Source organism: Felis catus, chromosome C1 (assembly GCF_018350175.1).
Source record: "Felis catus isolate Fca126 chromosome C1, F.catus_Fca126_mat1.0, whole genome shotgun sequence".
NCBI lineage: Eukaryota > Metazoa > Chordata > Mammalia > Carnivora > Felidae > Felis > Felis catus.
Genome location: NC_058375.1, coordinates 169,534,938 through 169,550,241, shown reverse-complemented (window position 1 = coordinate 169,550,241; position 15,304 = coordinate 169,534,938). Strand labels below are relative to the sequence as shown.

Genomic DNA, 15,304 nt, shown 5'->3' with positions numbered 1-15,304 from the left:
AGTCAGAATGCAAACACGTTACCATAAATTTTTGAGACCTGACTCTCTTTAACTGCTTAAACCATTGTCAAGTCCCTAGTGAAAGCTCTGAACCACAAATATGGCCTAACAAATTATGATTTGGGAAATATCACCACAGGCATTCAGTTTAATTTGTTGAATTGAAATGAAGTTGCAACATTAGAAAGGGTGCTTCAGCAGGATGCAAAATGTAACGTAGGAAAATGTTTTTTTCTTTGTTGTTTTTGTCTTAGTCTTAAATTTATCTAATTTTGAACATTATTCAGACTGAATCTTCCTAGGTATGGTAAAATGTACACTCCTTTATGGCAAATTAGTTGTAGAAAAGAAACTATGGTGAAAGTGGAATTTGTACAGAAATTATGCTGTTTGTTTTAGAAATACAGAGGGAGTGGGAAAATTGGAGCTGAGCCAGGTATGTACCCTCTCAGGTCACTTGCCCTTGTTCCCACTGCATGGAACACTCTTGCTTAGTATATCTGCATAGATACTTTCCTACAACCTTCCAGTTTCAGACTAAATGTTGCCTTAATCAAAGAGACCTCTGGCCACTCTTTATAAACTAATAACCTCTTTGTGCGTCACTCTCTCCCTCTAACTCTACTTATGCTTTTAATTTATTTAATGTTTATGTATTTTTGAGAGAGAGAAAGAGCACAAGTTGGGGAGAGGCAGAGAGAGAGGGAGACACAGAAACCAAAGCACACTCCATCCAGGCTTCGTGCTGTCAACACAAAGCCCAAAGTGGGGCTTGAACTCACAAACCGTGAGATCATGACTTGAATGGAAATCAGTTGCTTAACCAACCTAGCCACCCAGATGCCAGCTTTTAAATTTTTTTAATATGCTTTTAATTTAATGTTCTTCTAAACATGTATCAAAACCTTGCAAATTCTATATCTACCTGGGTATTTTTTTTTAATTTTTGCTTCTTCTCCCTAAAATATGTTTCTTGAGGACAAGGGCTGTTTAGTTCATTATTATATTTCCAGTATTATGTCCACAACACATAGTACAGTAAGTACTCAATACATTTTTCTTGATGAAATGAATGGATAATTGCTAGCTCTTTGTAGGTCAAGATTAATTACTTGTAACAGTTCTCACCCATTTTAACTTTAAATATGTAAATGATATATTTACTTTGGGTAAGAGAAATTCATCCAAACACCTGAAATATTCAACAGAACAAAACTCACAAATTATTCAGAAACAAGAAGAGAAGTACAGTGTATACAAATCTATAGAACCAAATACTAGTACCTGAAGCCTCTCAGGGTGGAATTTGCTTACTAGAAACTCAGTGATGGATAGCTAATATAACTGCTAACTTAATAGCTTCCTAGGTATGGTTTAAAAGCATATGTAATTTTGACAAATGGTGCTGGAATAACTGGTATCTACGTGAAAAAGAATAAAGTTAGACACTGACCTCACACATGTACAAAAATTAATGCAAAATGGATGCTAGACCTATAGTTAAAAGCTAAAATTATAAAATTCTTAGAAGAAAACATAAGAGTAAACCTTTGTGACCTTGGGTTAGACAATATTATCTCAGATACAACTCCAAAACAATGAGCAATTTAGACTTCCTCAAAATTAAAAACAATTGTGCTTCAAAAGAAACCACAAAAAAGTGAATAGACAACAAATAGAATGGGAAAAATATATGTAAATCATATATCTGGCAAATAACTTATATCAAGACTATATAAAGAACTCTTACAACTGAATAATTAAAAGACAAGTAACACAATTAAAAATGGGCAAAGGATGTGAATAGATATTTCTCCAGAGAATGCAAACAATGGCCAATAACAATGGAATAAACAATGGCACATGAAAAGGTGATCAATATCATTAGTGATTAGGGAAAAGGAAATCAAACTCATGATGAGATAACACTTCACATCCACTAGGATGGCAATAACAAGTGTTGGTGAAGATGTAGAAAAATTGGGATTCCAACACATTACTAATAGGAATAAAAACTGGTATAGCCACTTTGGAAACAGTTTGGCAGTTCCTCAAAATGTTAGACATAAAATTACCATGTGATTCAGCAATTCTACAACAAAATATATGCCCAAGAAAACTGAAAACATATATCCACACAAAAACCTGTCCAGCAATATTCATAGTAGCATTATTTGTGATAGACAAAAAGTAGATATGACCCAAATGTCCATCAACTGATGAATAGATAAACAGTGGTGGTACATCCATATAATAAATTGTTATTTGGCAGTAAATGGGAATGAAGTACTACAAGATTCATACTACAACATGGATGAATCTTGAAAATATAATACTAGGTGAAAGAAGCCAGTCACAAAAGGTCACATAGTATATGATTCCATGTATATGAAAAGTCCAGAATAGACAAATCTGTAAAGCCAGAAAGTAGATTATGTATTATTACCTAGTGTTGGATTGGGGTTATAGGAATGTGGAATGACTGCTGATATGTACTGGGTTTCTTTTCAGATGATGAGAATGCTTGAAAATTAGATACTAGTGATGATTGCACAACTGAGAATAACTAAAAATTACCCAACCATACACCTTAAATACGTGAATTTTATGGCATGTAAATTACATTTAAATAAAGCTATTTAAAAAAAAACATAAGTATGAAGCACAGCTGTATAGCAAAGTATCACCTTAAGTTGTGCTACTTAATTGGGTTCCATGGAGAAGCATGAAACCCACTCCTGAAGGATGCAGTTTATACAAAGGCAATGGAATTCTTCCCTTCAGGGCCACTTCTATTCAGAGGCAGAGCAAGAGCCTGAAGTTAAGAGGTGTTCAAAAGCCCATTTGCTCAAGTTTTCTCCTCAGCTTGTTGTTTCAGGGTTTGAAATGCCTTTTATAGGTCATCTTGTGGAATAAGTCATGAAGGACCTTATTAAAATAGCAACACTGAAGGTGGAAATGCCTAGTACATTAACTTGTAAACACTCATAAGAATAAGCTTATGAACTTACTTAGCCAAGCATTTCAGTAAGGCCCTACAGGAGTGAATTAATTAAAACTGAAGGGAAGAGAAAAAGATTTGGAACCTGGAACACTGCCTGAAGCACTGATTTTAGAAATAAAATCTGAGAAACATCGACATAAAATGTAGGGTGGAACTAAAGATTAGTTTTTGTATGTCATAATTTACCTTTTCTACCATGTAAATAAACTCTAGCCACATATATTAGACTCATACCTTTTGTTCTTTAAGCTTTAGTAGGCAAGTGGTAAATCTAGGGTTATAAATCATAATCCTTGGCAGTGGAAAGCCACTGAAGTGTTTTGAAGAAAGGGAGTGTCATGATCTGGTGTTGTAGAAATATCTTCTGGCTACAGTGTGGAGAAAAGATTTGTGGGAACGAGATTGACTGTAGGGAGATGGTGGAGGGACCAACAACCCACAAAGATGGTATGAAGATGACTTCAAAGTGAAAACATCTGCAGAAAGAAATCTTATCTGTGCTACCCTTACATGATTAAAGCAGGGCTTTATGAGCATGGTTATCACAAACCTCCTCTCCAGGGAAGTCTCGACTCAGGGAGGCAACTGTCCTTGGGCACTAGGACATTCTAAAAAATTGTGTAAAGAAGTCTCATCAGAACCTTCCATCTTTTGAAGGCCTAAATTCACACTCCTTTATTAAGCTGGTATATAAACCCTTACTCCTACTTGTTCAGGGAGTCAGTTCTTATGGGGTGTTCTCACAGGCATGTGAAAATAATTTTTTCTATTAATCTACTGTCAGTTAATTCACAGGCCCCCAATCACATTGACCTAAATTGGTAGAGGATAAATGTTTCCTCCCAACAATAGGTTAGGAAGCCATTACACTAAGCTAGTAAAAAGACCATGCTGATTTGGATTAGGGTAGCAGCAGAGGGAAGAGAGGTGTTTCAAATAGAATCAACAGGGTTTGGGATGTGGATATAGTCAGGACGGAATAGGGAGAATGTGGGAATGAATCCTAGGTCTCTTCCCAAGGCCCTTCAAACTTAATACTCTGCAGGCTTCAGAGTAGCCTTTGAATAGACTTCAAAATATAGAATGTGGTATAACACCTGTATGTGTATGGGCAGATAACTCAAAAGCAGATGACACAATTCCTCATGGAAAAACTGCCTTGTTAAGCAGAAACACTTTGATGAGCCATCATTGGCTCTGCACTTGGAACTTGTCAAAAATGAGCTTAAAATTGGACAAAGAGGGGCACCTGGGTGGCTCAGTCGGTTAAGCGTCGACTTCGTCTCAGGTCATGATTTCACGGTTTGTGAGTTTGAGCCCCACATCAGGCTCTGTGCTGACAGCTCGGAGCCTGTAGCCTGCTTCAGATTCTGTGTCTCCCTCTCTCTCTCTGGCCTTTCCCCTCTTGAGCTCTGTTTGTGTGTCTCTCTCTCAAAAATAAATAAACATTAAAAAAAATTTTTTTAATTGGACAAAGGAAAAATTGCCCACATAACAAAGTGAGAAGAATATTTTGCTTCAGCAAGAGATGGATGAATCAAGTGTTTCAAAACCAGGAAAAGCAGTGGGAGATTACAGGAAATAGGGAAGATGGTCCAGCAAGACATCAGGAGCTAGATCCTGAGCAAAAGTGCTGGCTACTAGGGATCACTGCCAGTGAACAGGGATGTCTGCTGTTCAGTGTAACATTATTTGCTGTGCTGTGGTATAATGTCCTCATATCTTAAGATATAACCCAAATCTTTAACCCAACTGCCTGGTATGAAAACCCATGTGTTTCACATTTGGGTCCATGCAGAATGGATAGAAGAGGATAGCTAGGAAAGGAAGGATGTAAAAGGCATAATTTAGCAATAGTAGGAACTGAGAACAAGGAGTAAAGCAGTGAGGATGTACCCCTTGACATTCACCACATCTGATGGGAAGTGGGGGAGGAGGTGGGGGATGGCAGCAGGGGAAACCAGAAAATTATATGTGAAACTCATGGTCGGAGCAAAAGCTGGGCCATTTCCAGTCAACTATTGTATAACAAGGCAACTCTCAGAAAACTGAATGACTAGAACCATCAGGCAGCTATTCACATGAGTGAATACCTAAATGAGAATCTTTTACATTCTTTTCAGAAATCTAACTTCTGAATTTCTTTATCCTTCATATCTGTGCAAAACTGAATGTATTCCTCTATTTGTGAATGTAGGTTACATTGGACACACATCTAATGGCTCAGAGTATTAAAAGACCTGTTATTTGTATCATGTGCCAATTAGATGAAAGCTGAGTGTTGAAACACAAAAAAATAATTTCTGGGGTAAACAATACTGGATCATTTTCAGTCTGCAGATCATATTCATTCATCTTATGACTTCTTAATAGTTCATCAAGGTATAGGTTTTTCTTAATTAAGATTTCTGGGGACACCTGGGTGGCTGTCAGTTAATCATGTCTGACTCTTAATCTCGGCTCAGGTCATGATCTTGCCATTCATGACATTGAGCCCTGTATTGGACTCTGTGCTGACAGAGCTGAGCCTGCTTGGGATCCTCTGTCTCCCTCTCTCTGCCCCTCCCCTGCTTGCATGCACTCTCTTGCTCTCAAATAAATGTATTTTTAAGAGACTTCTGAACTAATTAAAATGTCTAAATTCCAATTATAAAACTAATGGCTTCTTACTTGGAATATATACTAAGTCAGTGAAATAGATTTTGGAAAAAATATATTGAACGTCTTATCTAATGTTTTAAAATTTGTTTTCTTATTGCTTGAATTATTCTCCAGAGAGGTCTCCTTGAAGCACAGCAATCTAGAAAATAAATGATATACCTGGAAATCTTGCAAAAAAATATGTTCTTCATTCAAGATTTCCACAGAGACATTACTATATTCACCAAGTTACTGGCTTTTACTGTGGTTACCACCGTGAATCCAATGAAGAATAGACTGTTTTCTCTTCCTATTGAGTTCGATATTATCTGAAGTATATTCTTAATTTTCAAATAAGAACTAACAGAACATACCATGAAAACAAACTAGAAGATTGAAATTGAAGGGTTTTTGAAGTTGCAAGCCACAGATGCTGTTTCAGAATGTCCTCTGAATTTGTGTATTCCACGCATAAAAGGCATAGAACTATTTATATTATTTTGGTTCTATAATATGGATACATTTTTTTACTTGGCATAATCAGGTTTTATAGATACTGTGGAAATTTTTAAATTAAATTTATCTTTTCAGAGTGATAGAAAAATATACACATGAGCATTATAATTGGTTACCAGCTATTCCTGGAGCTATTATCTGTCCATGTACAATTATTTACAATGGTTAATAATGCTCAATGGTGTCACTGAGGTAACCTAAACTTCATCAGCCTGACATAATAAGTAGATGAGAGTTAAAATAAAGTGGTGTCTTTGAAAGATTTAATGTGTCACCAAGACTGATTCTTAACATCATCTAATAGAAAAGATATGCTCCTAGATCATTCACATGAACCAAGTCTACATTGGCATAAATTTAGTAGGCTTTCCACATACAGTTTTTAAGTAAAACTCACTATCTCTCAGATTTGTGATGGCAGGAAATTTCTGCAATAGCTCCACAAAATGGGAAGTGGACAGAATGTTTCTGTTTTTAGACATAAAAATTCAGGAAATGAAACATAACTAGATCTTTTATATGAGCTCCTTTCTCAGTCTGTTAATAATACTGTCTAACCCAAACTGGATATTTTATTAATATTGGAACTTTCCAATAGTTTCCAATAGCTATAGGTGTGTCTGCCATTTGAGGAAAGCTCAAAAATAGCAGGAGGTTTATCAATAAAATATTCTCTTATTTTCCCCATACTCAAAGCCATTAATAAAAAGAGAAAATATTCTATTTGTACATATGGAATAAAATCATTAAAAGTAAGTTTTTAGGGGTGCCTGGGTGGCTCAGTCAGTTGAGCGTCCGACTTCATCTCAGGTCATGATCTCGTGGTTGACGAGTTCAAACCCTGCGTCGGGCTCTGTGCTGACAGCTCAGAACCTGGAGCCTGCTTGGGTCTCTGTGTTTCCCTCTTTCTCTGCCTTCCCACTCATGCTCTGTCTCTTTCTCAAAAATCAATAAACATTAAAAAAAATTTTAAGTAAATTTTTAGCAATATTTTCTTCCTGGAGTATATTTTCAACTTTGTGTGTGTGTGTGTGTGTGTGTGTGTGTGTGTGTGCACGCGCGCGCGCACGCATGTGTTTTGAGGATTTTAACAAAGGAGTGTTAGGAAAAAATACCTGGCATTTGCAGAAGTAATCACATTTATCCTCCAAATATGAGGAAAAGTAAAAAGGTATATTTTATTAATTAGAAGAATTCAATTCCAATGTTAACTACTAACTTCAGTTAGCTGTTGTTTCTTAAGAAACTAACACATGATATGTTATTCAGTATTCTATTTTAAAATAGAGCAGGTTTTGGGGTGCCTGGGTGGCTTAGTTGGTTAGGCATCCAGTCAGGTCACTTTAGCTCAGGTCATGATCTCACAGATCATGGGTTTGAGCCCCACGTTGGGCTCTGTGCAGAACAGCTCAGAGCCTGGAGCCCGCTTCGGATTCTGTATTTCCCTCTCTCTCTGCCCCTCCCCTGCTCGTGGTCTCTCTCTCTCTCTCTCTCTCAAGATTTTTTTTTAAATAGAACAGGTTTCGAGTCATGAAACTGGTCAAAAGTGGGAAAAATAAAAGATTATAGCTTAGAATTTCTCTCCCTTTCAGCTTTAAATACATAAGTTTTGGGTGAAACTTTACCCAAGTTAATATACCTACTAAAGTTCTGAGTCACTGATGTTAGCCATTTGCAGCATTTGTGGAGTGGGAGAAATGAGAAAAATTCCTAACATGTTTCTCTCCCACTGCCCTTTCTTCATGCTAAAGGTCACAATTTTGCTTTATGATAGATTGCATTATAGATTGTTGGAGCTAAAAGAGACTCTTTCAGTAATCTAGGCTCATACTCTTATTCAATACAGAAGAAGAAACTGAGGCCCAGAGAGTTTAAATGACTTGCCCAGGACCACAAACTAAAAATAATGGGATAGGAGCTAAAAATATATAGTTTTCTCTTTTAATTGTTTTTTTGTTTGTTTGTTTCTGGTTCTTAGTTCAAATAGGTTAGCCCTATAAGAGATTAATTCAGGTAAGCCAGCTAAAAATACTTGTACTTGTTGTTTCTCAACAAAACAAGAAGGGGAAAAAAATCATAGGAATGAAAGCATAGGAATGAAGAGAGCAATGGCCCACAAAACAAATGAGACACAGCATATGTGCTTTGGTTTTTAAGCCTCTGGGCCAAAATCACACTTAACGATCTTGGTAACCAAAAAGAATCTTGTTCCTGGAATGCTTGTAGAGACCTGAATTAGTCATAAGCTTCTTAGAAAAGAATTTATCCTTTGTTTGATATTGCAATGATTCTTGATCAGAAAGGCAAGCAAGCCTCTTTTATTGTTATAGGCCTAGTCATACTCCAGTTGCTGGTGTAACAAATCCCTGGGAAACCTGTGACTAAAGAACCATGTATTTTGAATGATTTTAGTATGGATTAGATGATCTCATAAGGTCCCTCGCAGCTCTATCATTCTTTCTCTATTGGTGCCAGCACAACAAACCTCATATGCATGTTTCAGGGAATTAGGCTAGCCAGCAATGATAGCATTTCTAATTATAGACTTATTCAACTGGGGAAATAACTATAGAAAGTTTATTTCAGAGTGTTGCTAGAATCATTATTCTGAAAGGTTTAAATGAGGAGGACTCAAATGCCCACATCCAGGACAAAACAATTCAAATGAAGTCATTGCCTTTGCACCAAATATTTGGACCATTTGATAACTCAAGTGATAAGTCTAGCTTCTGGTTTTCCTTCTGCTCCATTACTTCCTCCACCCTGACACGTAAATCTGTTCCTGCCTGTAGCCAAAGGCTAAAAATTCCTTTCTAATCTACTTTCACAGGTAGGAGACTGACCAAAAGAACTATTTGGTCCTTAATTAAAGCTTTCCATTTTGCTAAAAGATAAGAAAGAAGCACCCTACCTTTATCTCTGAAGTCTCTAGGAACAACTTTAGCTTCATATTATATTAAAATACAACATTCAAAATAATATCTGGCATCTTCTTGACATTCCACAGGCATTCTTGAAATAAATGATGCCAACAGTAGCTAAAAATGGTGAAGGAAATTACAGAAGTATTTGACTATCATCCAAAAGATTCCAACAGAGGAAAATTTCCCTCCACCCCACAAGCATCTTAAGGCTTGGTACCAAAGAATGCTAAAGATTTTAACTGGCTGGCAAAATACATAGCAGGTGGCAAAATATTTTTTGACTTGGTAGCTGAACAGTTTCTTTCTCTTTCTTTCTTTCTTTCTTTCTTTCTTTCTTTCTTTCTTTCTTTCTTTCTATACTTGACTGTATTATAAGCAAAAATAGTAATTAGAAAACAACAAAAATCAGGAATAATTTATGTATGATAGTCCATTCTATTTGAAAACAGCAAGTTTCTTCAATCTTTCATAGTAAATAGAAACTCTTAAGTGCTCAAACATTTGATTCTCTGCTCTCCCCTTGTGCTTCCCTGCCCGTTGAAATACGCAAACAACCTTTCATGCTTACTCTTATGAATCAACATGAAATTTGACAACACTTTCCCTTCCTCATTTCAGATATGACTCATTGCTCTTGGTGTAATCCCCAAGGACCAGAGAAGCTCTACTTTAAAGTAAGGAAACAAAAGAAGCACCTTTAATTCAAGCTGGTTTACCCAGAGAACTCTAATAGTTATTATTCACCAACTTCTTAAGTACAACATTATAAAGCTAAGTGCTTGAAGAGTCCTCTCTTCATCTTTCCCAGGGGAAACCACTGTAGAAAAGCTGGAGAGGTAGCCTGACTGATAAGTCTTGGACTTGAAGTTTATCAGCAGTTCTACTTAAACCATCTATTATCTCTAGGATGCTATTGGATTTTAGCTTTGGGAACATTTTCTTTTACTTCCAAGATTTTGGATCATCTTCCCTCCAGACCCTTCTGACTTTGCATACAAGTAATAGATCTGAGCTACTTGTTAAGAGTCTTTCTATTTTAAAACTTGACCCTTTTTCTGCTGTGGTTTACCCCACCTCCCAGTCTCTCTCAGAAAGGGCTGCAAAGCTCAATTCACTACAGAAATCTTAAAACATCTAGAAAAGCCTGTGGTCTTTCAAACAATATTTAAATAGAAAGGAAAGAAGAACATGGCACTCTGAGTAAAATTCTACTTACCCTTACTTGAAAATAGGAAAAAGTAAATAAAAAGCTGAGGTCCCTTTACTTTTCCATATCTCAGAAACATCTAGTCCCAAGAGAAACCGTTTCTTGGTTGAGAAGATGAGAAGAGTTGAAGTTAAACAATGATCTTTTTTTCCATTTCTTAAAAAAAAAAAAAAAAAAAAGGCCAGCAGAGGCAAATGCTCAGTTGGACAAATTGTTTCAGCAGATGTTCATTGTCCCAGGGAGAAAACAGCCTCTACTTTGCAGCTTAACACTTGCAAATTTAGGAACTTACATATTTTTAACTTGAGATGGTCCATGCGGTATGAGATGTAAATATTACAATCATTTGTATGAGTAAGTGGTTACAATCTACTGTTAAAGTCTACAGAATGCTGGTGACTTGTTTTATCCTGATATGGTTGATGCAACAATTATCACCCATCTGAGCTTTTCAAGCATCTGTAAGTTTTTATTCCCATTTACAATGGCACTCTGAAAGAATATTAATATTTATAGTAACATTTATAGAGTATTTATGATGTACCAAGCACTTATAATTGTTCTATGAAGTCAAGTACTATTAGTGTGCCTATTTAAAAATGTGTAAGCTAAGGTTCATACAAGTTAAGTAACTTACCTAGAAGTATTGGCATTGGCATGCAACAACAGGCAGTTTGACTCTACAACAGGGGTCATCAAACCTTTTCTGTAAACGGCCAGGTAATAAATAATATTTTAGGCTTTAGAAGCCATAAAGTCCATTGCAATAACTCAACTTTGTCTTTGCAGAACAAAAGTAGCCTGAGACAATATATAAACAAATGAGTTGTTCCCACTCATAAAAAAAATTTTATGGTCATTGAAATTTGAATTTCATCTAATTTCCATGTGTCACAAAGTATTATCCTTCTTTTGATTTTTTTCAACTGTTTGAACATGTAAAAACAATTCTTACCCCATGGGTTCTACAAAAACACATAGCAGGCTGGATTTGGCCCACAGATTAGTTTGTCAACCCCTGCTCAAGGCTTTTCTTGATTATACTATTTTTCTAATTGTGTCTTTCTATAATTTTTTCAAACAGCTAATGGAACTGCATTTACATTCTAGCATTATCAAATTATGGCAGACTTATCATATGAAATTTTTTTGGGAAATAAGATTTGTTTTTTATATCTCTATATATAGAAAGCTGAATCATATGAAATTGGCCAATATGTAACTGTTTGACCTATAAAAGTGGCAACTTTGTATGTTTCAACATAACTTTTATAAATGTCCATTGCCTTAGGAGGTTAACACTTCATTAGCATGAGGAAAGCATAGGCTAGTGGTTAAGAGAACATCAGGAAAAGCATCAGATATGTAAGGCACTAGTTGATCTTTACAGTTCCCAGGGCACCTGGGTGGTTCAGTCAGTTAAGCATCTGACTTTAGCTCAGGTCATGACCTCACATTTTGTGGGTTCGAGCCCCGCATTGGGCTCTGTGCTGACAGCTCAGAGCCTGGAGCCTGCTTCGGATTCTATGTCTCTCTCTCTGTCTGTCTGTCTCTGTCTCTCTCTCTCTCAAAAATGAATAAACATTTTTTTAAAAAAAGTTAAAGTTCCCGTAGAGGGGTGCCTGAGTGGCTCAGTTGGTGAAGTGCCAACTTTGGATCAGGTAATGATCTCACCGTTTGTGGGTTCGAGTCCCGCATCAGGCTCTGTGCTGACAGCTCAGAGCCTGAGCCTGCTTCAAGTTCTGTGTCTCCCTCTCTCTCTGTCCCTCCCCCACTCATGCTCTGTCTCTTTCTCAAAAATAAATAATAAACATTAAAAAAATTTTAAGAAAATAAAGTTCCTTTAGATTCTTTCTATGAAATGAATTAGGATAGCCTATGACTGACTGAGTGAGAAGGGGGAACACTTACTATTATGTAATTTCTCTGTGACAAGTACTAAACTGTGCCATCTCATTTCGTTTCTGTAATGACACTGTGAGATCAGTATTTTTACTCAATCCATTAAGAAATTTGCTTGCATTCAGACCATTAGATAGATGGCAAAGTCTGTACTTAAACAAAAAAGAAAATACTTCTCTTTGTTTTGCTCACACAACAAAGGCAATTACACTGCTGTCCGTACCACTAAGACTTCTGAGGTGAAATTCAACCTTTTCTTCAAATTCATTGCTAGAAAACCAGTTATAAGCCATAGTATTAGAATTTCTCTCATTTTTCAGTAAACTCCAGGAAATATACTTACATAATTTAAAACCACTTTTTGTAGCCACATTTATATTGTTCCTTTGGAATTTCTTACACAAATAACTCCCTAGTTGGGTAAGATCTCAACTTATGTTTAAATGAAAAAGAAGAGGGAGGATAAATCTCAGCTTTTGGTAAACACCATCTTAATAAGTTAAATGATTACTTAAAAACTGGTAGGTTCACAGAGCCTGAGAATTTTAGAGCATCAAATCCTTTTATTCACATTTTAACATATTAGTACAACATTTAACTCCTGCACATCCTAATAAAATAATTTTGCATATACTAAGAAAACAAGCATTAGGAAAGGAAAGAAACTATAAAGAAAAATCAAAAGACATATTGAGACCAGAACATTAAAATTGTATTATATTGCTTCATTTATGTTTCTCATTTTCTATCTAAGGAAGAAACCAATAATCTCATCAATGACTACAGAGAAATAAAGTATAAAACAGATAAGGAATTCTGAATAATTCACCAGAGACAGAGCTATGTACCAGAAGAAAAGAATTATTCCAAGTTACACTTATACTGGAAAGGTACATTACTGCTCTTTTTCTTTTCTCCTTTTTTTTTTCTTTTCCTTTTCTTTTCTTTCCTGTTACCATTTTTCTTGGCATAGAAAATAAAATAAACTTCAGGCATGACTGGCCTCTTTCCTCTCACAAGTTTCCATCTTTATTTTTATGTCTTTTCCCCCCTAAATGCCAGATTGACTATTCTTATTAACATTATTTCAACTCATCAAATATTCTGTTTCCTTTCATTCAAAATTTACTTCAAAGTCAGTGTTCTCTGGAATGCACACCAAGCAAGTTGAAAATAGAGACATTTGCCAGAAAGTGAAGCTCAGAAATTAATGAAAAGGTTCTTGGCAGTCCCCAAGAAACAGAGTTTACATGCAAAAAAAGTATCAACTTCTGCAACCATTTATATGCACCAGATTCTGTTGTTGTTTTGTTTTGTTTTGTTTTTGGTATATTATAGACCAAAATCAAAGATGGTTGACAGAAAAGGGGATTTGAGATCTTCCCATCCTCTATAACATAATCACTACAAAATTAAGGTTCATGTATTATTCACTGCTGAATTTCCAACATAAAACTATTTCTGGAAAATGATAGGTGCTCAATAAATATCTATAGAATTGTGAATGTTTGTTGAAGAGTTGACTTTACACATGAAATCAGGAACACAGCAATTAAATAGATGATATTAGTATCTTGCCTTAATGAATCCTTCCTTATCCACGAATTGAAGCAATAAGGGAAATATTCTACAAATCATGAAAACATAGCACTGTTTAGTAATATGGACATAACACGGTCTTAACGATAATGTGACCATTGTCATTTTGCTACTAGTCATAATGAAGAAAGGGAAAAGTGGATAATCCAGTCAGATCATGATTCCTAGGCATTCCATCGGCAGTTTTCAGAAAGTTCAATTAAAAATTAGGTGTGATCCTGTAGGCCAATATTTATAAGCAAGTGGAATAAAGAAGAAACATGAGATTTCAGGATGTTTGAAAACAAAAATTCTAACCCATAATCATGCATTTAGCCACAATAAAGTATCTGAGACCTGTAAAGCGGGGTTTCTCAGTTTCGGCTTTATTGACATTTGGCATCCCATACTTCTTTGTTGTAGGGAATGTGCTGGGCAGGATGTTCAGCAGCATCCTTGTCCTCTACCCCCTAGATGCTGAGTACTCCACCCCCTTTGTTGCTGAGACCAAAAAATATCTTCAGACATTGCCAAATTGAGGACAGCTGCTCAAAAAAAGAAGGAAAAGAGAGACAGCATTCTCAGGGTTTAGAAATAGTTTTAAGCAAAAAAAAAAAAAAAAAAAGGAACTTCTAAGAGTGATTCAAAAATATCATTGTAGTTGAGGAGTTAAAAATCTCAGTTTAACAACAACTTTAAGGACAAAAGAAAGAAATATCCCCAGTGCCTTATCAGAGCAAGGTAAAGTTTGGTGCTGATTATGTATCAACAGTAGGACAAATAATATTACTAAAATATGTTGCATATGTCTTCTCCATTTTGAAAATAATTTTCTAATATTAGAGATCATTTTAGGTAAGAAGAGAATAAGAAAACACTTTAGTACTTTATATATTATTCTGAATTTCGAAAGTTAGGTAATTTCATATCAAAAGTGCATGGGAAAATTAGTTATCAAAAGCACAATGTTTTTAGGAATCTTTGAAATGATGTTTATGAGTAGTACCATGAAATAAATAATCCCATTTTTCAAAAAATAAAAAAAATAGATGATGTTAAAAAATTGATATGCTGATTAGTAAAGATCCCTAACATACTTGTAGAAGATGAAAGAAATGTTAAGAGCCTACAGTAGAAGAAATGATTGTCAAAAACCTTGAGTTCACTATAAATGAGATATGTCAAATTAATTTCATACTTGACTGGGTTTTTTGAATCGTACATCAGGGTAATGCGATAAATACAGTGTATCCTGATTTCCGTTTGCCAAATAGTCTTAGGATGTTCATATTCTTGCAGACAAACAGGAAAAGCATGCTCTCGTTACCAATACGGTTTATTTCCCCCACACCATCAGCTAGCCATTCTCCCCACCTTCACACATTCACCCACTCTCTCAAAATAAAGGGTCAAAGCCGTTAGAATCACATATCAGTAAATGCCCTTAAAAGTCTATCATTTTGTAGTATTTCAGTCACTGTGACCCACAAACTACTAATGAATTCAGTGTCTTCTCAATTAAGGTTGAACAAA

The 15,304-nt window shown here is 35.6% G+C and overlaps 1 protein-coding gene across 18 annotated transcripts in view; it reads left to right on the top strand.

Moving 5' to 3' along the window:
• LOC123379195 overlaps positions 1-15,304 on the top strand; it is a 161,904-nt gene that overhangs the window by 35,248 nt on the left and 111,352 nt on the right. For all 18 annotated transcript variants that reach the window (XM_045034103.1, XM_045034097.1, XM_045034095.1 and 15 more), the window contains one exon: positions 9,703-9,758. In XM_045034103.1, coding sequence (XP_044890038.1) covers positions 9,703-9,758 — 56 coding nt within the window. The remainder of the gene's footprint in view (positions 1-9,702; positions 9,759-15,304) is intronic.